The following is a 23,632-nucleotide window of genomic DNA, read 5'->3' on the forward strand; positions in this document are numbered from 1 at the left end:
TGAATAACTTCCAACAGCTGGATGAATAAGATGAGTTAAAGTTTATATATTAGTCTTTAACAAGGATTTAAAAGACGACACTGATGAGGCGAGCCAGATTTCTTCAGGCAGGTCATCCCAGGATCGAGGAGTCCTCACAGCAAACATTCAGTCGTCTTTAAGTGTGAGCTGGGAACAGTGAACGGGTTTGTGGCTGCAGCATCTCAGGATGTACACACTGACTGGGACACAAGCACCAATTCCACTAAATATTCTGGTGCCAGTAACCTGTTAAGATGGAGCAATTTGATGTTATTTAATCAGTTTATTTTTCATCCTGCAGTTAAAATGTATCAAAACAAGATTGTGTGTCTCTGCAGATGCTGTGTGATCTGACACACCAGCACAAAATGTGTCAAAGTTCAATAAGTTACATTATTGTAACTGTGATGCGTTCACTGACATGTCCTGATGCTTTGCTGTATCTAAAGAGAACAGAGAGGCTCTGCTTTGTGCTTATATTCTCCTCCTGTGTGTTTGTGTGTGCAGAGTTTCTACCAGAGCCAAATGTCATCTACTCCTCACTGAAGTCGTCCACCAGTCCAACCACTGGGATCCAGCTGCTGCTCTCTAACTGGTCCACACAGCAGCTCAGACCTGACACATTCACTGTAAACACACTGGTTTATATTCTGTTTGTTCTCCTCATGCAGGAAACCTCAGAAGATCTGAAATGTGAGTGTGTGTCTGCCCCTCATTGGTTGTTTCTGTCTGATGGAAACATGAATTCTTGTGGCTAACAAACACACCTGTCTGAGATAACAAAGAACAAACATGAGTCGACTTCAGCCACAAAGTAAAACCTGCAGGAACGTTTGGTCAGTTTTTGTCTCAGGAGTCATAAAGAGAACATCTGTAACATGTGTCCTCATTCAGCCTGAGAATCCTGGAGACTCAGACGATCATTTTAACCTCTGCTTTATAACTAAAGTGCTCAGCAGCAAGTTTTCATGAAGTCAGACTGAAGTGAAAGAAGGACTCAGACAAAATCTCTTTAATGTGTTTATTTAAAGTTCATAGAGGAATGAATCACTGTTTATGTGATGTTTGATGTTACAGCTGTCTGTGTCACTGTGAGATATGAATGAATTTACATTTCTCTATTTTAACAGGTTCAAATGTGGTTTGTTTTATGATGGAGATACTTTACTTCATTAATAAACGTCCTTCATCTGCAATGTGTCTTTTTGAGTGAAATTGTTTTCAGCAGACATGTGTTAATGTTAGCGCGCCCTCCAGGGGAGTTGGACTGTGCTTCTGTTTCTGTTTCTCTGTGCATACTCAGTACTTATTCTTCACTGACCCACAGATTTGAAATCAGGTTGTTGTTCACATACAAACATTTGTTTTTTTTCTCCAAGTTTTATTCTTTAATAAGAAACTTAACGTGAGTTTTCAATTTGATCCAGCCAAGATGAAGTGGTCTGTGCTGCCATCTACCCACATTAAAGTGCAACAACAGGCTGCCCACCTCTGAGTCTGCAGCACTGAAAACTTAATGTCTACACTTCACACCAGAGGTGTGGACTCGAGTCACATGACTTGGACTCGAGTCAGACTCGAGTCATTAATTTTATGACTTTAGACTTGACTTGAAAAAATGTTCTAAGACTTGTGACTTGACTTGGACTTTTACACCAATGACTTGGGACTTGAATTGGACTTGAACCGGTTTACTTGAAAAGACTTGATATTTTACCCCAAATATAAAATTTAACATGCATATTATATAGAGATTGAAAATGTGACGTCATTCACGGGTAGAACCGCAAAGGATTCTGGGAACTCGTGGCAAGCGGTACTAGCGCACACAGGCTTTCAATTGAAATCAGTTATACAGCGATAAAAAGAAACACAAAAATGTCAAGAAGCCGTTGTATTATTAACTGCAATAGCCGGTCGCATGACAGCCACGAGAAGCTGACGGGTAAAGAGATCGGTTGTTATCGGATTACGTCGTTAAAGAGAAATTGTTCAGCCATGTTTCCGAAGTAACAAAGACGCGACGGATGGCCTGGATCGCAGCCATTCAAAGATCAAATATAACGTCCCAGAACACTCCAGCTCACAGGTTAGTCTGCTCCAAGCATTTACACGAAGGTCAGTGTTTTTTAGTAGTTAATACGTCATTTTCATAACATAACTGGTGATATAGGTTACAAGCAAGTCTGGCGCTGAACAGAAATTGTGGCGCTATGCTCCTTTATTTATTGTGCATAAATAGTGAATTGTCCTGACACAATATTGCGTTTCGCTTCTGTTATTATGGTACATTGACAAAAACATACTTTTATTCACAGGATAAAACAGGTTTTTTGTATCACTAATTGCCCAGTGCGATTACAGCATACAATATTATTGTCACTGCTACATTTCTGTGACGCTACCAGAAATTATTTCCACTACTAATTAATTACCCTTGAGCTCAAAGGTCCTATTAATAAACGGTTAAGGAATGTGTATTTATGACGACAATTTGTGAGACTGGTAAACTTATGATACGTACGATGGTCTTTCGTTCTACACGGTGCATTTCAAGGTCCTGCACCCATCCGTCGGTAAACTGTACCTGGGCTTGTTGCAGTGACCTGAAGTTACTAAACTTCATGAGTGTATGCACTCACTCCAAGAACCGTATAATTATAAATATGCATATAAATATGCTACAATGAGATAGCTGACTTCATCTAACTAGCAAATGTTGTCCAGGCTACGTTGGTGATACAGTTTTTTTTTAATGTGTATGATATTTTTGTCATGCGATTTTAAAGCTGGTCCTACAACCGCATCCAAGAATAACATGCAGCTTATCTCAGAACTGTCGGTGAAAATTATTCTTGGAGCTAGGTTTAATTGAGCTGCATTTTAAAGAGGTGCAATTTCACAATTTGTGTATATTTTCTAAGTTCACTATTTTGTCATGTGTTGAGAAAAACACAGATTTTAAAATTACATGGTCTAATATTTACATTTAGCATAACTGCAACATTATTTTTTCTTTCTTTTTTTTAAAGACTCGAAAGGACTTGAAATTCAAAGTTTCAGACTTGTGACTTGACTCGGACTTTTACACCAGTGACTTGAGACTCGACTCTGACTTGCCTGACATTACTTGAGACTTGACTTGAGACTTGAGGATAAAGACTTGAGACTTACTTGAGACTTGCAAAACAATGACTTGGTCCCACCTCTGCTTCACACACATCACACAGGATCAGGAGTGCTCAGCTCTTTACAAGAAAATCTCTGTCACACACTGAACACCACAAAAATATACAAACAAGTTCACAAGTTTTATTTCATTACAATCATATACACTCACTGGCCACATTATTAGGTACACCTTCCTAGTACTGAATTTGGTCTTTTTTTTCTTCTTTTTTTTTTTTTAACTTTCAGAGCTGCTATAATTCTTCACAGCAGATTCAACAAAGTGCTGCAAACATTCCTCTGATGTTTTGTACTGAACTTCAGCACCAATGAACCCACAGAAAAAGTAATTGTACAGTCATCATCCTCTCAGAGTGCAGACGGCTTTGACTCTCAGTTACTCTCTCACACCTCAGTGCTCTGTGGATGAGGTCAGCGCTCAGCCTACAAATATGTACAGTACAGACTTTAAATACAGAAGTCCTGTTTCTCATCCATCAGTCATAACATCATCGTATAATCCACACTGATGTCTATATCACAGCCAATGTGGGCCACAAAAACAAAAGATGAAATTCTGAGGCCACATCTGGAGCTCACGGGGTGGAAGCAGCTTTCTGATACCTGAGAAACTTTCCTCATGTCTCTGTCTGCTTTTAGATGAAGTCCATCTACACTTACAAAGACTGTGAAACACTGAAACACAGAAGAACATTTAAACTGAGTTTGACCCGCATGTTTAATGTCAAACAGACTTTCTGAGTTACTGATTCCCACATACAGTGGGGCAAAAAAGTATTTAGTCAGCCACAGATTGTGCAAGTTCCCCCACTTAAAATGATGACAGAGGTCAGTAATTTGCACCAGAGGTACACACTTCAGGAACCAACCAAACCAAAGTTTCTTTGCTTTACATAAATCTCCAACCAAAACTTATCAGATGGTGTGGAGCTGTTACCATCTGGGTAATGAAATGTCACTCAAACAGCTTCTGATATTAAACTAAAATAGTCCACACAGCAGCTCCGACCTGAACACATTCAGTGTGAAACACACTGGTTTATACTCTGTTTGTTCTCCTCGTGATGTTACCCTCATACAACTATCTATCTATACGTATAAATATGTCATTTTTATAGTTAAACGTTTTTAACTAGTTTAATGTATTCGCTCTCTCTCTTGTTCCATGGTGCTTTGCTTCAGACCATTTCCTTCTTTGCTTCTTCATCAGGAGGATGAAGAGGAGGATCTTTCTTGTGTTTTTTAGAGATCACAACTGCAAAAACAAGAATGATCACAGCAAGTAATAAAACAGAAGCCATCAGTCGACCATGATGACTTCTACCAACTCCAGCCTCCTTCCCTCCATCCTCTGTGTGTCCTCCTGGCTGACCTGCAGGTGAGAAACAGGTGTGAGGTGTCAGCTGTCAGGTAGGTGATGAGTGAAGAACAGAACAGAATCCATTTCCTCTTCAAACTGCTGTCAGACATTATCTACTGCACTCTGATCACATCACTCAGACCAGCTGCTTTCTACAAAGTCTCATCAACAACATCTTTAGAAACAAACATCAACAACCAGGAAGCAGCTTCACCTCTGATCACACACACACTCAACTCTACTCACTCACCTGGAGGATCAACATGAAGGTTGATGGTGCTGCTGATGGATGTCCATGAGAGTGTTTTTCTCACAAAGACATGACACTCGTATGTTCCAGTGTCACTGACCGTCACATCCCTCAGAATCACAGACACGTCTCCATCCTTCATCTGTCTGTCCTGCAGATCCACCCGGTTCTTAAAAGATGGATGCTGGTACTCTGGAATAGACAGATTGTCCCGGTACAAAAGAACATATTCTGACTCCAGATCAGCTCTGCTCCATTGTACTACTCTGTTGTTGTTGTTTGGAGCTCGACATGTCAGAATGACGTCGTGTCCAGACTCAGCTGTGACGTTTTTGTGGTCTGAAAAGGAAACACAGAGCAGAGAGGTTACAGATGAAAGTTTGATCTGTTCACTTCTACACCAGCCAATCAGCAAAGAGTTGTACACACTGGGTTCAGCACATTAGGCTAAATGTTCATCACACACACACAATATGAACCTGCATCTGTGAAACAAACTGTGTCCTGATTGTTCTCACATTAAGAAATGAATCAAACAAACATGTTGAGGTAGTCCGACTCGAATGTCAAGGAAGGTTGTAGGGAAGGTTGTAGGGAAGGTTGTAGCGAAGCAGACTACACAGAAATTTCAGGTTTGCAGAGGTGAGCAATTTATTTACAATGAACTCCGTTTAATGTGTAACGTAACTTAACAAAACTTTCCCCAAAAGTAACTCGATTAACAAAACCCATCAGTTCATGGACCTGGTAACACAGCTCACCTCTCCTCTGAATCTGGCTTTAAATAGGGCCATCAATTTCCCTCCAATTAGCCCAGCCTGTACCTCTCACTTAAACTGAGGGATCTAAAACTCTACACAGATGATTAAAAAGACACAAAACCTCCTCACACTTCTAATTGACACATTTACGTAACTAAATGGCTCCGTTTACATAAACAAGATTCAACAAACCCCTTCAGAACTTGAAACAAACAAAATGAAGCATTTCTATGGAAAAAGAAACCCCTCCGCTTGATGTCACATCAGCAGGACTTAAAACAACAAAATGCTAGGCAGGCGTTTTCCACCTGCACACCAGTTGGTGGCGATAATGCACCATTTGCACCAACCGGCAATAAACCCTATACAGAAGAAGGCGGCGTTTCCCACACGAAGACTGGAAAGAAACAACAAAGTATGAACAAATGACTTAATCTGTGATGAAATAAAATATAAAGAAACATGTAACTGGGTATTTGTCTCAATTTGCAGAATGTTTGTTTTGCCGGCAACAGACAAACCCGGGATAGTGAGTGCAGCAATGTTACTCAACAAATGGCAAATCAAAGCAAATAAATAGAAACAGAGAAACGTGCAAAAAAAAAAAAAAAAAGGTCAACTCACATGGGACAAAGGGAGAGCATTGCAACTGCTCATCCACTTTGTTACAGCACCTAATAAAATATATGACATATTTGTGAAATTTCATGTGTTATTAGCCTTTATCTGTGTGCACAAACTTACTAAAATGCTCTCAAGGTGATGATGAGCTGTCATGTCAGGCATATGAAACAAACATACACATACCTGCATATACTGTGCCTTGAAAAGGTTTTCATACCCCTTGAACTTTTACACATTTTGTCGCCTTACAACCACAAACTCAAATGTTTTCACTGAGTTTTTCCTGTGACAGACCAACACAAAGTAGCACAAACTTGTAAAGTGGTACAAAAATGATACATGGTCTTTAAAAAATAAACAAATAAAAACTCTGAGAAGAACTTTTAATCAATGAATCAATAATAAACCTTTACAGCAGTTTGTCCATGTTTATCTGACACCACTTTAAAGTTAATACAGTAATAAAATCTCTTCTCTTCACAGCTTCATTATACAAACTGTTATGTAAACGTGTGTGAGTCTAAACACTAACATCCACTTTCTAACACGACAGAAGAGGTTTGGTGACAGCTGAGACCTGCGTCCTCTGTGAGCAGCTGAAACTAAAGCAGCTCGAACATCTAACAGCGGGTAAGAAATAGATCGATAGGATTTAAAATAAAACTCACCTGCACAGGTAAAGCCCACGAGGGAGACAGACAGTAAAGTCCAGCAGAGCCACGGAGATGTTACAGCAAACATGTTTCATTAGGCACATTCAAAGTGCACGAGTGAATTAATGTGGGAGAGTGGAGCCGGCTGTTTTGTTTTTTTTTTTTTCCTTTTTTCATGCTTCACGTCCGCGCTTGTTATTGGATAAGCCTGCTGTCAATTATTCACTGTTTCGCTAACACTGGCTGTGCCTCCCCGGTAGACGAGTGAGTCCTCCCAAAGGCGGAGTCACTCCCAGAGGTTTCGGTGTCAAACTAACTTTAGTGAAGTGAGCCGGAAACGCAGCTAGAGGTTCCACACATATCCACTGAGAAATCAACAATATTCTACATTTGGACACCACGGCGCCAGCTGCTAGGCCCAAGGCTGGAGCCCACCAAAACAACTCCCTGATAACGACTGTGTGATGACTATTCTTCCCATCCCATGAAGGACACCTGGATCGGCTGGAGGACTGTTTACTTAGCCTGATACAGCGAAGGACACTGTCTCAGCTGAACTATGGACACGCACACACATACACTTACACTGATAAGCACGCACTCATCCCCCTCCCTTCCAAACGCCTTCGATGCTTGTTCCTGCGGGGGAAGGCAGCGGGTCTGCGTGCCGCGCTGAAATAATAGCATGGTGCAGGACGACTGCTGTGTTCCTTCGAATCACCCCCCACCCCCTATCCATCCCCTGTGGCTTGTCATGTGCTCTGATGTTGTGATGTGGACATTAATGTGCTCTCTGTGCAGAGGAGTTTTTTTTGTTTCCTGTTCTCATGCTGTCCTCCCATAGGTTGCCCAGCGTGTGAAGAGGTCTCTTTTTTTCCTCTTGTACTTTTCCCAATGTTGTGTAATTTTTTCAGTGTTATTCTCCCAACGCTGCCGGTCTCCGACTGTATTCCCATGTGATGTCTTGTTGTTGTGTGTGTAAGTCGGGGGGGGGGGGGGGGGTCCTATTCCTCTGTGGGGCAACCTGCATATGGCCAATAAAGCATTCATTCATTCATTCATTCACTGTACAGTTGTGACTCACGGCTTCAGGTTTCCTTAAAGTGCCCGCTACAGCATTGTTTGATAGACATGAAGAAAATCTTTCTTTTATGTGAATTTAAGATTAGCAAGTAAACAACAGTTAGCTAATAAACTTCATGACATCACACTTTAATAACATAATGAAAATCTAATATGTCAACAGTGAAATTTATCTCACTGCTATTTATTTATTTATTTAAATCAAATTTTACAGCAGTGAAATTTAACTCTGTTTGAAATGCTGATCTTCAGGAAACATTAAAGGTGCTTTTATTTCTGTTTTCTATATTCAAATGTTGTTCTTTTAATATACTGGCACCACTACATTTATCTGAAAGCTGACTTATAAGAGTAAACTTTCAAGCTGTGATAATTGAATGAAGACTGGACCGATATATGAAATATTCCCTTATTGTGAATCATTCCATATCATAACTGTTTGAACTCAGATTGAAAATAGACTTAAAAAGGCTGATTGTTGTAAATGAGTCTGACGGGTCACATTTACACAGCACGACTGTTGAAACTGAAAATCCTCATTCTCTCACCAGCAATCATTTCGGCACTCAGCAGCTTCTTGTTTGAAAATTATTTTAAAAGTTAGATTTGCAGAGATTCTTCTTGAACGTCACCTGTAAAACACTCAGGATCCCTGTAGTTATATTTTTGTTTAATTTGACATTTATACTTGTATTTCTTTTTGTTTTTAATTTCATAAATGAAGCTGCATGTGAGGCACGACCCCTAGTGCCAACAGTGAACGCATCACTCTTTCACTCTCTCTCTAACAGCAGCTCTAGTTCACTCTGAATAGGGTGATGACATCATTGCTGTAACGAGTTTGTCGATCTGAAGCTTTTGTATTTGCTTCAGGGAAGCTTATCACTGTGGTCAGCATGTGTTACATGAACGGAGTGCTCAGTCACAGCTTGTATGAGTCGTACATGCTGTCTGACATTTGAAGACTTTTCCTAAAGTGACCAAAATGACAGATTTACACATTTATATCGTTCTACAGATGTTCCAGATGTTTACACATTGAAGCTGTTCCTGGTCACTTTTACCTGAATCTGTTCAGATGTTACATCTCAAATCAATGAGACAATGTTAGTTTTAGGGAAAACTGAGGTGACAGAGGTCAACTGAGAACCTGAGGTTGTCATGGGAACGGTCTTTGAAAATCATGGGAAAGTCTCTAAACAGTGAAACAGCAGAGGTCACACAGAGGTCATACAGAGGTCAGAGCATGTTTGGAGAGGTGGTGCTTTAGCACAGACCCAGTTTCTGTCCCCTCAGAGCAAAAAGGTTGCTGATTCAAATCCTGCTGGGCTCTTTGTGTGGAGTTTACACTCAGCTCCTCCAGAGTGGATTTCCTCCATCTCTGCTGTGTACATCCCACCCTGTACTAATGCCAGTACTAATCAGCTGCTGTATTCTCTCTAAAGGCCACCAGATGGCGATAGATGTGGTTGTAAGAAGACACTTTACTGCTGAGTTCATGGACTCAGTCACTTGTTTTCAGTCATATTGAATAAAAGATTATTTTGAAAATACTTGTATGTTTAAAAATGGAGGAATACCTGAGTGTTATTGTTGAAGTCAGAGTCTCCTTCACCAAAGAAGTGCGACCATGGAGACCAAGGTTTGGAAAGGCAAATTGAGTCAGATGGTTCATGGAGGGTAAAAATACCTCCTCTCACTTCTGCAGACACAGTCAAGTCCAAATTTGTTGCCTTTTTTCTGTGCTTCACGATTTTTGTGATTCTTAGTTTAAAAGTGACTTTTTCTTTTACTTTTTCTTGTAACCGGAAGGTTGCCGGTTCGATCCCCCTGCTCTCGCTATCCTGGTCGTTGTGTCCTTGGGCAAGACACTACCCTACCACCTACTGGTGTTGGCCAGAGGGGCCAACAGTCTTATTGCACATGTGGGTTTGATCAGCTGCAAAAGTCTTTGTTGAGGAATCTGACAGCAGTGGGGAGGAAAGACCTGCGAAGTCTCTCCGTCCCACACCGTGGGTGCCGCAGCCACTGAAGGAGCTGCTCAGTGCTGTCAGAGTCTCTTGCATGGGGTGGGAGATGTTGTCCAACAGGGATGACAGCTTAGCCGCCATTCTCCTGTCACTCACCACCTCCACTGGGTCCAGAGGGCATCCCAGAACAGAGCTGGCCCTTCGGATCAGCCTGTTCAGTCTCTTCCTGTCCCCAGCAGAGATGCTGCCGCCCCAGCAGACCACACCATAAAAGATGGCTGAGGCCACCACAGAGTAACTGAAGGTTTTCAGGAGTGGGCCCTCCACTCCAAAAGACCTGAGTCTCCGGAGCAGGTACAGCCTGCTCTGCCCTTTCCTGTAGAGAGCGTCTGAGTTATGAGTCCAGTCCAGTTTGTTGTTCAGATGAACACCAAGGTACCTGTAGCTGTCCACAGCCTCAATGTCCATACCTTGGATGTTTAGTGGTTGCAGTGGAGGATGCTCGAGCCTCTGCCATTGCTGCACGTATTACCAGAGCCTGTTCTTTAAGAAAGAAACACTTGTGAACTTCTAAATCCTTCTTGCTTGTTGTCTCATTTGTTGTGTGCTGGTCTGTTACATTTTCTAAAACTACACTACACACTACTTTACATTCAGAATGAATGAGTGCACACATGTAATGAAAACAAATTCCATTAAATCATTATTGTCATCTCCAGTCTTTTCCTTGTGCAGTAATACAAGGAACGATTTGCTGTCAGCTCATTTTAAGCTGATGTGTTTGAAAGTTTAGTGATGACATCCTGTCTGATGGCACTTTGTTTACAGGCAGCGTTTTAATCACTATTTTAAAGACACTGTGTATGAATGTAACAGCTCAGTGCTGTCTGACAGCATTAGCATTGTTAGTTACCTTAAACAGGCTGAATCCACCGCTGCACTGTGAGGATAAAGACTCTGTGTCGCTTTCAGAAAACCGACATGTCACTAAACAGAGGAAATTCCCTTCACCAACTCAAATCAGGGTGGAGTCCACAGTTGTGCTGCAGCTGTAGTGCTCACACTTGAACATAGTCCTTGTTCTAAGCCAGGCTCCTCCTTCCTGCTTCTCCTCAGCTCCCAATCAACCAATCCTGTGATAAGCAGCTGCTGGTTAACCAACCAGAGAAAGTGGAGTTAGATCCAGTTTACACATCTGCTCAGTGAGGTTTGTTTGAGTCCAGCTCAAATTATTCAGCTTCAGGGCCCTATTTCAGGAAGCCGGTTTAGAAAACTCAGAGTGAAAAACGATACACAGGGTTGAGTAACCCCGAACTGTCCAACTCGGAATATTCGGTTTCAGAAAGGCTGATAACAATTAGTTCAGTCAACGCAGAGTTGCTTTAACCCCAAGTGAAGCGCGCGGACGAGGATACATAAAGCCCTGATAAGCGGAGCACAGATTAAGCGAGTCACCATGGAGACAGAGGGAAAGAAGGCGCGGTCAATGTATTTTACAGCGCTTGAGGCCGAAATTCTGATGGCAGCATATGCCGATAACATGCAAATTCCGCGGAAAAAAGTAACACAGCCACAGCTGCAAAAGAAAGAGAGCATGCATGGCAAAACATAGCCGACAGAGTCAATGCGTGAGTGTTAATTTAAACATTGATCGAGGGATTTCCACCCATTTAACACGTTATTTTATCATATGTTATTTTATTTGTTATTTTATACATTTTATTTTGTGATGTGATGTGAGCGCAGGTGCAACCCAACAGGCCCCAAACGTTCCTGGCAGCAAGTAAAAATGAAATATAAAAATATAGTCCAAACAGGTAAGGTGTAATTGTATTATGAGCCATAGTGCTTGGTCTGTTTGTAAATCAATTGCAGTTAGAGGCTACATTAATTTTCTGTCTGTAAGCACTTATTGAAATTATCTGAGCACATTACAAGTACATATTTGCGTACTCTGTATGCTCAAATGTGACCCGTTATAGCCAACAGAAAAAAAGCGGAGGCCCGAAAAACAGGTGGGGGTCCTCCACCACCACCACTCACAGAGGCTGAGCAGTTGGCCCTCAGCCAAAACAGTGGGCGCCCTGTGGCCGAAGGCATCTCTGCGGGGACATCCTCTGAGTCAATAACCCCGCAAGACACAAGTGCCTACATAGGGGGTAAATCCAAAATAATACATGATGTGCATACATCCTTTCTTCACAGTCACCTTCGCAGTGCTACTAATTCATCTGATAAACTCTTTACCATAATGGATTATTTTGTAGTGAAGTTATTTTCCTACTGATTTTGCCTTCCCTCAGTCTTGGTTGTCTTTGAGAGCATAATGACAATGAAGTGTAAGGTAGAGATGGCACGATACCACTTTTTTATGTCCGATACCGATATCATAAATTTGGATATCTGCCGATACCGATATGAATCCGATATAGTGTTTTTTAATCAACAAAACAGTTTTTTAAAATATCTTGCTGCATTTTGCAAGTCTGCAAGTTCATACTCAAGTTTAAAACAACAACTACACTAAAGCTATTCTGTTATACCTGTATACAAAAAAAATATTTCATAGTTCAGCAATACTGATCAATCTAATAAACTTAGACCTACACCATCCTCCCTATTCTGGTATTTTAAAGAGTACTTAGCGTAAATATTAAGCAACCTAACTAATAGGGTTCCAACTCCCAGCAACAACAAAAATAAATAAATAAAAAATAGGGAACCACCCCTCACACTCCACCTCATGATGCTTAATCGACGTAATCAACCTTAATTTGATGCAGTGTGAAAGAAAATGCACAGAAATCAATTATTTTTCAAGAAATATTAAATAGATTCAACATCTTTCTTCGACAAAATTGCAGACTGCACAGATGGTACCTTCCCAAAGTAAAAAGTACTATAGCTTACTAGGGTATATATATTAGACTTAATAGTCACTATATACAGTAATTGACTTCTATTCATTTTACATCAAATTAAAACTTTGGGTGTCAGATAATTATTTATTAAAAGCTCGACGTTTTAAATGAGAATAAGAAAGAAAAGTATGTCTTTGTGCCCCCTTTTCCCAGTTAATGCCCTATCGGCCCCCCTGGCTAAACTTTGCTAGATCCGCCCCTGCACAGTTACCAGCGTCAGCTACGTAGAAAAAGATCCTGGTGTAGAAAGTAATATTAAATACATTCTAACAACAGCTGATCAAGCTTAAACGTGCTGCTGTTGTTCAGCCGCTGGTTTCCTCTTTCTGGTGCAAAGTGGACCAAAAACAAACAAGAGAGACGGACTCGCGACAGAAAAGCCGATCAGCTGATCATTAAGCAGTTTCATGATTGAAGTAGCAGCAGGAGAGCCAGAGGCAGTCGCTCATTAAGCTTAACGCAGGAATGCTTTACAAACATTCAGAGATGGACTTACACACTTGCTTTACTTCTCTCGGGATAACTTTGTCGGAGATGAAATGCCAGGTTGCTAGCGAAGCTCCACATGCTATCCAGACCACCGACAGGTCCTGCATGCCACAGCTGCTCTATCACGTGATGCATACTGCTCCGACGTGCTAACGTTCTGAGGTGAGTTACGGCGTGTTGCAAGTTTTGTGAGGTGCTTTCGTGATATTTAATGGATCGGATTACATTTTTTATTTTTCTCCGATATCCGATCCAGTAATTTAGGTCAGTATCGGACCGATACCGATACGTAATATCGGATCGGTCCATCTCTAGTGTAAGGTGATTGGTATGTTTGTTAATTGCCATTTGGTCCCTTGTAAGTTATAAGTGACCTGTATAAACCTCATATTCTATCAGTTGATGGTGGTGGTGTACTGCATCTGGTGCAGCCTCCTGTTGAGCCAGACCAACATGCAGTTGTGAGTAATACTCCACAGATTATATGAGTTTACAGTAGAACAGCAATGTTGTTTATTTCTTTACTACAGGAAAATAATGAAGAAACATTGACAGCTGTTACAGAGGAGGAAGCAACAGAGACACTTTATGAGGTTTACATCTTTTAATACTTTGTGTACAGGAAATACAGGCGACCAATAAAGCCAGTTGAACAAAAAATCTGTTTATTCTTCTTTCAACATGTTGAGGTGATGGGTCAAAAGAAATGATTGTGACATATGGTGTCTCTGACTGCGCTTCCATCTTGTATGTCCGTGGGAGGGTCAGGATGTTCATGGTTTGGATCACTGCTGATGTTTGGTTCAGAAGGACAGTGTTCTCCTCTAATTGTGGCAATGTTGTGAAGAATCACACATGCCACAATAATGTCACATGCCCTTTCTGGGGTGACCCTGAGTCTTTGCAGGCACTGGAACCGGGCCTTAAGCATTCCGATAGTCATTTCAATTCTGGCTCTTGTCCTGCAATGAGCCAGATTATATCGCTGCTGTGGGCCCGGTTCAGGGTCAGAGTAAGGGGTAAGCAAATAGGGTAAACATGGATACCCCCTATCACCAAGCAAGTAGCCAGTGAACTCTCCTAAGACAGAAGGATACACTTCAGTTCAAATGTCCCTGAAGCAATTGGTCTTTATATATTTTACAGTATTCTCAACTCACCATGTCCAAATTTTGTGCTCAGTGTACATTCACGGAATATTTGTGAGTCATGGACAGAGCCTGGCCACTTGGCTTCCACATTTGTGATAATGTTGGCAGCATCACATATGATCTTCACAGTGCAGAGAACACAAATTAGCATCCATTACTATGATGAAATAATTTGTTAGTTTGACATGCTACAGGGAACTATGTACCTGTACATTGATGCTGTGGAAAGACTTCCTGTTCACATAGTCTCCTTCATTTACTGAAGGAGCAATGATTGGAATGTGAGTGCCATCTATACAGCCAATCACGCCTGGGAACCGTGAAAATAAATGTAAAATTTAAGTAGCAGTTCAAGTATCACCACATCATGAATTAAGTTTCATTCATCCTGATACCTGCAATTTTGTGGCATCCCTCTTTGATAAATCTTGTGGGTCTGTGACCGGGGAACACCACAAACGCGTACAGGAGACGTTTCAGTGCAACTGTAACATTCCTGACTGCCCGACAGACGGTAGCCTTGGAAACGTGCTCAGCGTCACCAATATTATACAGAAAGCTCCCGTTTGCAAAAAACCGAAGTGCAATACAAATAATATGTAATGAACTGAGAGCATGTCCGCGATGTGTCACATGCGTAATATATGGCCTGAGGATGTTATCCAAATAACTTAGAGATTGTGCTGAGAAACGGTAACGTTCGCACAGGAAATCATCAGGTAATGATAAAATGTCCAAACGCGCTCTGATCACTCTCTCCCGGCGGAGAGCTCTGCGGAGAATTTGGGCTTCACGATCTACTGGCTCTTCAAGGAAGGGGCACGCCATGTCTGACACTTCCTACTGTCAGGTTTCCGACAAAGGGGCGGAGACAGTTAGGGTTAGTTGTAGTAAACCTGCTAGGGGGCAGGTTAGCTTCACGGCGTGTGTCGTCATAGTGACTCACTCAGGCTTCATCTGAACTCGCTTTCTGAAACCGAAAACCCAGAGTTTTCGTTAACTCAGGGTATACTTACTCAGTTTTTCCACTAAACTGGCTTCCTGAAACAGGGCCCAGTTCAAGATTATTCATGAAGCACCAGAAAACAACAACCATCTGAAGGCTCGTTTATAATAAAAACAAACATTATAAACAGAAAATCCCTGAAAACTGCATGAAATGAGTCAACAGGTCAGAAAGTTTCTGATAAAAACAGATTTATTGTTACAGAAAGAAAACGAAACAAGATTCCTGCTCATAGAAATAAATATATTACATACAGTGTCCAATAATAAAGTAAAAAAGTGTGCAGTGCTTAAAGCTAAATATAATAAACATTAGAAGCTTCTGTGATATAAACATGAGTGTTTTATGTGTTTAAAGTGAAGCAGCAGGTAGTTTGATATTAGCTCAGCAGGAGGTTGAGAGCAGGAAGTAGCAGCTACAGCTCACAGTATAAAGACAAGTTTAGTCTGATAAACTAAACTACTTATGAAGACTTCAGCTGGTGTTCATGAAGGTCGATGAGCGAGTGAGGAGCTAAAGGCTCAACTTTAACTTTGGGACAGTTTTCTACTTCTTAAAAACTCTATAATGGACGTTAAACATGAAATATGAAAATGTATGTTGATGTTTTACACCAAAGAAAAAGAAAATACAAAAATTCATGAAAATCTTATTTTGGCACTTCTTGAAGGCACAGTGGTCTGTCTGTCTGCTCCTGTTTCACTTATAATAAATAATTTAAATTTCCTGAAGCACAAAAAAATCTGTTTGGAATAAATAAATGTTTAGTCTAATTTCAGAAACTTAACATCAAACCTTGGATGTCATGGAAATTAATTTCAGGACATTTTCAAATGTCTTTACCCTGAATGCTCAGAGTCACCTTGGAGAAGCTGGAAGAGAAGCAAGAGACTCAGGTGAGGAAAAAAAGAAGCTCTGACACATTTCAAACAGGCTGCTGTTCAGGAGGAGGCTGGTAGGAATCCTTATTCTGTTGTTGTTTATGTTTTCTGTAGATCAAAAAACCAACAACAGCAGCAACAAGAAGCACAGCGCAAATAGACAGACCGACTATCAGTCCAACAGATCCATCCTCCTTCCCTCCATCCTCTGTGTGTCCTCCTGTCTGACCTGCAGGTGAGAAACAGGTGTGAGGTGTCAGCTGTCAGGTAGGTGATGAGTGAAGAACAGAACAGAATCCATTTCCTCTTCAAACTGCTGTCAGACATTATCTACTGCACTCTGATCACATCACTCAGACCAGCTGCTTTCTACAAAGTCTCATCAACAACATCTTTAGAAACAAACATCAACAACCAGGAAGCAGCTTCACCTCTGATCACACACACACACTCAACTCTACTCACTCACCTGGAGAAACATTTAAGCTGATGGTGGTGATAGGATCAGTCTTCAGATGAGCTCTCTTCCTACGGTTTGCTCCTCTCATGAAGACACGACACTCATATGTTCCACTATCAGCAGTCGTCACATTCTTCAGAATCAAAGACACGTCTCCATCCTTCATCTGTCTGTCCTGCAGATCCACCCGGTTCTTAAAAGATAGATGCTGGTGATCTCGAATAAACTGCTTGTCTCGGTACAAAAGAACATATTCTGGCTGCAGGTCAGCTCTGCTCCATTCTACTACTATGTTGTTATTTGGAGCTCGACATGTCAGAGTGACGTTCTTTCCAGACTCAGCTGTGATGTTTTTTGAGGCCTGAAAGAAAAACAACACAGAGCAGCAGCCAATCAGAGTGAGGCAGAGCTTATGAACTAGACGAGAGAGAGAAGTGTACACACTGGGTCCAGCACATCAGGCTACATGGCCCACCAGACAGCTTGCACACATGCACACACGCCAGTGTATTGTTCAAAATACAGAATATGAACCTGCATTTTTGTGTAAACAAACAAACATTTTCTTAGAAAAAAAGATCGAGGGTGACATATATTTGTTGTTGTTTTATTAGCTTCCCTCTATGTGGCCAAACTCATTCAGACCATGTAACAGAAAAGTTGAGACGGGAGGCTGCAGACAGAGTTATAATCAAAGGTGTAGGAAGGAAAGTGATGTTCATCTGAGAACAGCTGAAAGAGTGGCTGATCAGTTAGTGTGAACACTGTGGGACATCAAGATGCTCTCAAGGTGATGATGAGCTTTTATTTCAGGCATATATGTGTATATATATGACCAACAGGACTCAGAAAGTTCGGGTCAACAACTCTCTTTCAGGTCTCGATTCCACCTCCACTGGCTCCCCCCAGAGCTGTGTGCTCTCCCCCCTGCTCTTCATCCTCTACACTGATGCCTGCAGATCCACACAGGCCAACTGTCACCTGGTTAAATATGCTGACGACACAGTTCTCCTGTCACTGCTGTCAGGCCCCTCACAACACCACAGGCCCGCTCTTCAGGAGTTTGTAGAGTGGCGTGACAGCTCCAAACTTGAATTGAACGTAGGCAGAGGGATCTGGCTGCTTCAGTCACCACCACCATCCACGGGAAGCCAGTGGAGGTAGATGAGGAGTACAAATACCTGGGAACCATCTTTGACAACCTTCTGAGATTCTCTGCCAACACAGAGGAGATTCTCAGGAGGTGCCACCAACAGCTATACCTCCTTAGGAAACTCAGCTCCTTTGAAGTCAGCACAACCATCATGATGACTTTTTACTACGCCTTCCTGGAAAGCATCATGACCTTCTCCATCACCTGCTGATTCCACCCCCTCAGCCTTCAGAACAGGAACAGACTGCAGCACACTGCATCAGTGTGCTCAAAAATCATTGGCCTGCCTGTCAGAATTCTGGCACAGGTTTTCAGCCAACACGCCCTTAGACAGGCAGCCAACATCATCAACGACCCCTCTCACATTCTTCACCCCGCATTTCAATGGCTCTCCTCTGGGCGACGCCTCCGCTGCACTTCCTGCAGGACTGAGAGGAGGAGACCCACCTTTGTCTCCAAAGCCACCCTGCTTTTTAACTCCAGCCAAAGGAGCATTTCCCACACCAGAAACTACTCTCTTCTTATACTGCCGACACTTTATTCACTTTTACTCAGTTATTTATTCACCTTTCAGTCACTTTAATTTTAAACTGCGTAATTTTAAAACTGTATATTCTGTGTATTTATTATCTCACTCTCATTGCCTGTTCTTATTGTCTTTCATGCTGCTCTGTTGTATGTTAATTTCCCCTTGGAGATAAATAAAGTCTTTCTGATTCTGATATGAAACAAACACACCAACATACACACACATACCTGCATATACAATGTCTTGAAAAAGTTTTCATACCCCTATAACCCTTCCACATTTTGCTGCCTTACAACCGCAAACTTAAATGAGGTTGTAAGGGAGGATGGGTAATGCAGTTATAAACTGTTTCTTTTACAGCAGACTCTTCTCTTCACAGCTTCATTATACAAACTGTTATGTAAACGTGTGTGAGTACATCTAAAAACTAACATCCACTTTCTCACACGACAGAAGAGGTTTGTTGACAGGAGACCTGCGTCCTCTGTGAGCAGCTGAAACTAAAGCAGCTCGAACATCTAACAGCGGGTAAGAAATAGATCGATATGATTTTAAAATAAAACTCACCCGCACAGGTAAAGCCCACGAGGGAGACAGACAGTAAAGTCCAGCAGAGCCACGGAGATGTTACAGCAAACATGTTTCATGACGCTAATGAAGCACACTCAGACTGCACGAACGGGTTTATGTTGGAAGACTGGAGCCAACATGTTGACACGCCTGTTATCTTGCCTTAGATTTGATAAGGCTGCTGTCAATCACTCACTAGCTCGCTGACACTGGCTGACACTTGAGGAGACCATCCCCCGGAAGTGTGGTAACTAACACTTCCGGGTTTAATTTTGATTTTGACTGTTTTGGCGGTACGCAGGTAACGGAGTTTATAAAAGTTTATTTTGTTATTAGCAGCCCCCCTTCTGCTCCTTTACGTTGGTTGCCAACCGCCGTTAAACACAAAGAAGAAGAAGCACCCCCCTATACCACAAGGTATAGTTATGATGTAAATAAGTATATGTTTAAATATTTTGGGTGAAAGATCTTTGTTTGCATTTGTTAAGTTTGGGAAGTTATTTTAGGTAGTGATGGGCAGATGAAGCCCCATGAAGCACTGAAGCTTTTCATCCAATTGGTTCACCCCAACGCGAAGCTTCATGAAGCTTCATTTGCTCTAGTAGGACACCTACTGGACGTAAAAATAATAGCTGGCATGAATTTGAAGAGTGTGGCATTTTGCACACAGCCTGTAAATGTCAACAACAAAAGGAGTGTGTAAAACATGTATATTGTAGTGATGGCAGTATACTGTGTATATTTATAGTGGCAGTATGGGAAATGATTATTTGGAAATGCTTGAAATGGAAATGATCATTTACTGTGAGGTGAGGTGTGGTTGGGGTGTGGACAGTGGTTGTGCTTTTGTAACGTTGAGGTATGGACAGCTACACACTGAGCCTCAGTCCTGCCTGTTCACATTTTATTCTGTAAAAACTAAATTTTCACTGCTTTTATGACCTTTTTAGTGGGGAGAACATAGCTAGGATTTAATGATTTAACAAATCTTTTGAATCCTTTGTCCTCCACAATGCTAAATGGCTGGGAGTCCTCAATCACCAGACAATAAAGATAAAGCACAAATATAAATATCACATACGTAACTTATAACAGTTGTATAATATTGTTATATCATTTAGTAACATTACTGCATCCTATATTATCATTGCATTTGATGGCTCACCTGGTCTTGCTCCACAATCGGTGTCCCCCTTATTCTCATGCAAAGCTCTGTAGTGCCTAAGCATGGATGAGGTGTTGTTGTTATATCCCAGCTCCCTGGCACATAGAAAACACTTCACCTTGTACAAAAGTCAAGACAGCTCAACATAAATTGTATTGCACCATCAGTATCATGAAAATACATCTTCTGTAGAAATTTACATACCTTGTTGGGAGGAATAAGATCAAAATGTTCCCACACAGGGGAGGACATCCTCCTCTTCTTAGCTGGCTCCATTCTCTCCTGACTTTCTCTCCTCACTCTCATAAACCTCCAAACTGTCTCCAAACTCTCACTAACCGCAACTCTCCATCAAACACCCACATTTTTGAATGAAGTCTGAGGGGTTTATATCGCTGTCATATCTCGCGGCAAAGTTCGAACCACTTCATGAACCAGTCACGTGGTACAGCCGGGCAGCGAGGCTTCGGACGTCATCATTTTCAGCTCCTCCCATAAATGAAGCAAGCCTCGATACGCGCTTCGCGGAAACGCCCCCTCCATTACTCGACACACGCTCCGAAGCCTCGATACAGAACGTCCCATCACTAATTTTAGGTTGTAAACGTTTATGGTTGTGTTGTAAGATTTTAAATTGCACCGCTGTTTTTCTCTCTCTCGGCTATTACAGTGAGATTGAGGGTTTCTCGCCATTAAACCTAAAGATCAATTTGTAAAGTGTTGTTTCAAACGTATGTAATTAAAATTTTACAGCAGTGAAATTTAACTCTGTTTCAAATACTGAGCTTCGGGAAACATTAAAAGTGCTTTTATTTCCGTTTCTATATTTAAATATTGTTTTGATGCATTTTCAATCATCCAGGAAAGTAAATCTCCAAAAGTTGATTCTGTTCATCTGGACGTAGCGTTTTGTGGGAGAAACGTTTCGTCACTCATCCAAGTGACTTCTTCAGTCTCAGCTGACTGCAGGTTTCCCCGATCTTATAAACAGGATATTTGCATAATGACTGTAACCAGCTCAGTGAAGGAACAATGGGCTGGGAGGTCAGTTCCTTAATCTTACTGTACTCATGGCCATTGATCAGTGGGTTTTGGTCAGTGGTTGTTGATCAATGGTCATGAGAATTTGCATAATTAAGATTAAGGAAAATCTAAATTTGACTTTGATGTTCCTGCAGGTTCTCATCTGCCTGTTTTTGTTCCTGTTGTAACTGAACTTTGACCTCATGTGTTCATGACTCTTCACCTCTGTCTCCTCACAGGGAGAAGATGAACTGCAGGATCTCGCTGGTCCTCATCCTCACCTCGTGTGTCTCTGGTTAGTTACAGTTCACTTCATGAAGTCCAAATTAAAACCACAACAACAGGTTTGTTCCAGTTCTCAGAGTGTCTGCTCCTCTCTCTCTCTGTCTCCTCAACAGGATCATTTGTAGTGAATGTGACTCAGACCTCCTGTCAGGCAGAGGAGAACCACAACATCACACTGGAGTGGACGTTCACAGTAGAAACAGGCAGATCCCCCACATATCTAAACATCTACTGTGAACTGATAACTGATGATAAACTCTCAGTTCTGTATCATGTCCACAATGGTGCTGAAGTCTCAGAGTCTCAGGATGAAAAGTTTTCAGGACGAGTTCAGGGTGACAAAGACGCCCTCAGAGAAGGACGAATCAGACTCCAGCTGTGCAAACTCAGGACTGAGGACTCTGGTCAATACAAGTGTCAAGTAAACACAGATTATGGCTTCAGCTCTGCGAGCTGCAGACTCAACGTCACTGGTAAGTTTTAACAAGTCAAAACTGAACAATCACTTTTATATTTATGGTCTGTTAAACTTTTATTTGCCATGTTTATGATTTATGACTGAAAAACATGATGTGTTGTGTGATATTATTCTGTTATTATATGTTACCTTATATATGTAATCAAAGTAGTTGAAGGATGATACTGCTGTAGATCACATTATACCCTTTAATATAGAGTGTGTGATCTGTATGTAGTTTAGTTCTCATTATACTTTTGAGTTAAAAGAACATATTCACTGATTAGTTTATTAGATAAGTGTGCATCACTCTGTATCCTTGATCTGCTGTGAATGTATTACATGCTTAATTGTTGAATCATGAAGAGAAAGGTTGTAAGCAGGAGACTCTGTGTCTAAGACAGGGGAGATAGACAGACCACATTCCACACCCCCACCTTACAGAAAGCAGAGGAACAACTGCCGAGGTCATAACTTAGGCGCCGTAAGAGAGAAAGAATGTTAATGTTTGGTCTTTTACGACTAGGTGGGGGCCACTAGAGACTATAAAAAGCTGAGCAACCCGTCACCATTTTGAGACTTGCTGTGACCCTCTTCAGGCATGTCTCCCCATCATGATGGTCCTTATGCTCTTAAGTGTTGAATTGTATGGAAATAAATGATTGTTGATTGAGCATAAATACACCGAGTATTGTCCTTCCTTCAGCCCAAAGATTCAAAGAATAGGGAGATTTCAACAGTTGTTCATGTCAAACATCCTGATGGTTCTTATTTTATTTCTGCACAAGTAAATATGTTAATGTCTTTTACAGCAGCTGCTGATCAACTCACATCCCAGAGACCAACTTCACCACCACAAGAAGAGAGAAAGGACTGGAAGATTATTGTAATTGGCCTGACAGCAGCAGCATTATTCGCTCTGATTGTGTGCACTTTACTTTGTGTCGTGCTTAGAAAAGTGCCAAATTTCTGTACAGCTGTCAAGTTTCATGAACTCTCAGGGACAAAGTCACTAAACCAAGATACGTCCTGCCTTTGACGTCTACTTGATCTAGTTGATACGAACTCTGTAAATGAACTGGTTCTATATGTTGCTTTCATACACTATTCAACTTACCTCATTCACACAAATTCACAAAAAAATTTTTTGTATGTTTTTCTATGCAAGTCATTTTTGTATAACACAAATAGATCGAAATATATGTAGATATTAATAATCTATATTTTACAAACCGCATCTTCAAAAACATTGGCAAACTTTCTGAAACTGTAATAAAAACTAAAATCTGTTATTTGGTCATTCACTTCAACTTTGATTTAACAAGAAAATTAACAGAGAAACATTTTCAGTGTTTTCAATAACAAACTCATTTCTATTTGATAAAACATTTAAAAATCTATCAACGCAGTTGGGACAGAGGTAAATTTAACACTGGGTCATTTCACCTTTTCTTTTAATTTCACATCTTAATCTTTCTAAAAGTGAAGAAACTGGTTTTTACAATTTTATAAGTAAAATTCTTTCCTGATTCTTCTCTTCATGAGGGGATGGGAGCAAATGTAGCTCCTGTTTAAGCCAAAATCAGTAGTGCCTTCACATATGTGCAAATCTCTGTGTCTCCTTGCTTTAA

At 41.2% G+C, this 23,632-nt stretch overlaps 4 protein-coding genes and 1 long non-coding RNA gene across 10 annotated transcripts in view; 2 read left to right on the top strand and 3 right to left on the bottom strand.

Annotated features, from left to right (window-relative positions):
• LOC146579219 (uncharacterized) overlaps positions 1–803 on the top strand; it is a 176,529-nt gene extending 175,726 nt beyond the window's left edge. For 4 of the 5 annotated variants that reach the window (XR_014890435.1, XR_014890436.1, XR_014890438.1 and 1 more), the window contains one exon: positions 529–708. The gene's annotated coding sequence lies outside the window, so the exon portion shown is untranslated. Of the gene's footprint in view, positions 1–528 lie in introns of all 5 variants that reach the window. The other variant, XR_014890439.1, reaches the window with a different exon arrangement.
• Positions 804–3,238: 2,435 nt separating this feature from the next.
• Positions 3,239–19,141, bottom strand: LOC146579238 (CD276 antigen homolog). 2 transcript variants are annotated; one of them, XM_085262621.1, is made up of 3 exons: positions 19,069–19,141; positions 4,821–5,159; positions 3,239–4,582 (listed from the first exon to the last, which is right to left on the bottom strand). In XM_085262621.1, exons 1-3 carry the CDS (start codon positions 19,139–19,141, stop codon positions 4,389–4,391), a joined length of 606 nt encoding a protein of 201 aa, XP_085118747.1. In that variant the 3' UTR covers positions 3,239–4,388. The 2 variants fall into 2 exon arrangements, with proteins under 2 accessions (XP_085118747.1, XP_085118739.1); XM_085262613.1 differs by lacking the exon at positions 19,069–19,141 and adding an exon at positions 6,874–7,016.
• On the bottom strand, positions 13,966–14,629 carry LOC146579239 (uncharacterized). The gene is made up of 2 exons (XR_014890454.1): positions 14,482–14,629; positions 13,966–14,401 (listed from the first exon to the last, which is right to left on the bottom strand). It is a non-coding gene; the product is annotated as an uncharacterized LOC146579239 (long non-coding RNA).
• On the bottom strand, positions 16,058–17,381 carry LOC146579240 (ICOS ligand-like). The gene is made up of 3 exons (XM_085250400.1): positions 17,354–17,381; positions 16,829–17,236; positions 16,058–16,588 (listed from the first exon to the last, which is right to left on the bottom strand). Exons 1-3 carry the CDS (start codon positions 17,379–17,381, stop codon positions 16,404–16,406), a joined length of 621 nt encoding a protein of 206 aa, XP_085106526.1. The 3' UTR covers positions 16,058–16,403.
• Positions 19,142–21,505: 2,364 nt separating the features above from the next.
• Positions 21,506–23,040, top strand: LOC146579241 (uncharacterized). The gene is made up of 3 exons (XM_085262630.1): positions 21,506–21,554; positions 21,658–22,017; positions 22,814–23,040. Exons 1-3 carry the CDS (start codon positions 21,506–21,508, stop codon positions 23,038–23,040), a joined length of 636 nt encoding a protein of 211 aa, XP_085118756.1.
• Positions 23,041–23,632: the final 592 nt, after the last annotated feature.

This window comes from Mchenga conophoros, linkage group LG3 (assembly GCF_057382185.1).
Source record: "Mchenga conophoros isolate Kocher_MC1m ecotype Shallow Benthic linkage group LG3, M_conophoros_male_GT1.1, whole genome shotgun sequence".
Classification (NCBI taxonomy): domain Eukaryota; kingdom Metazoa; phylum Chordata; class Actinopteri; order Cichliformes; family Cichlidae; genus Mchenga; species Mchenga conophoros.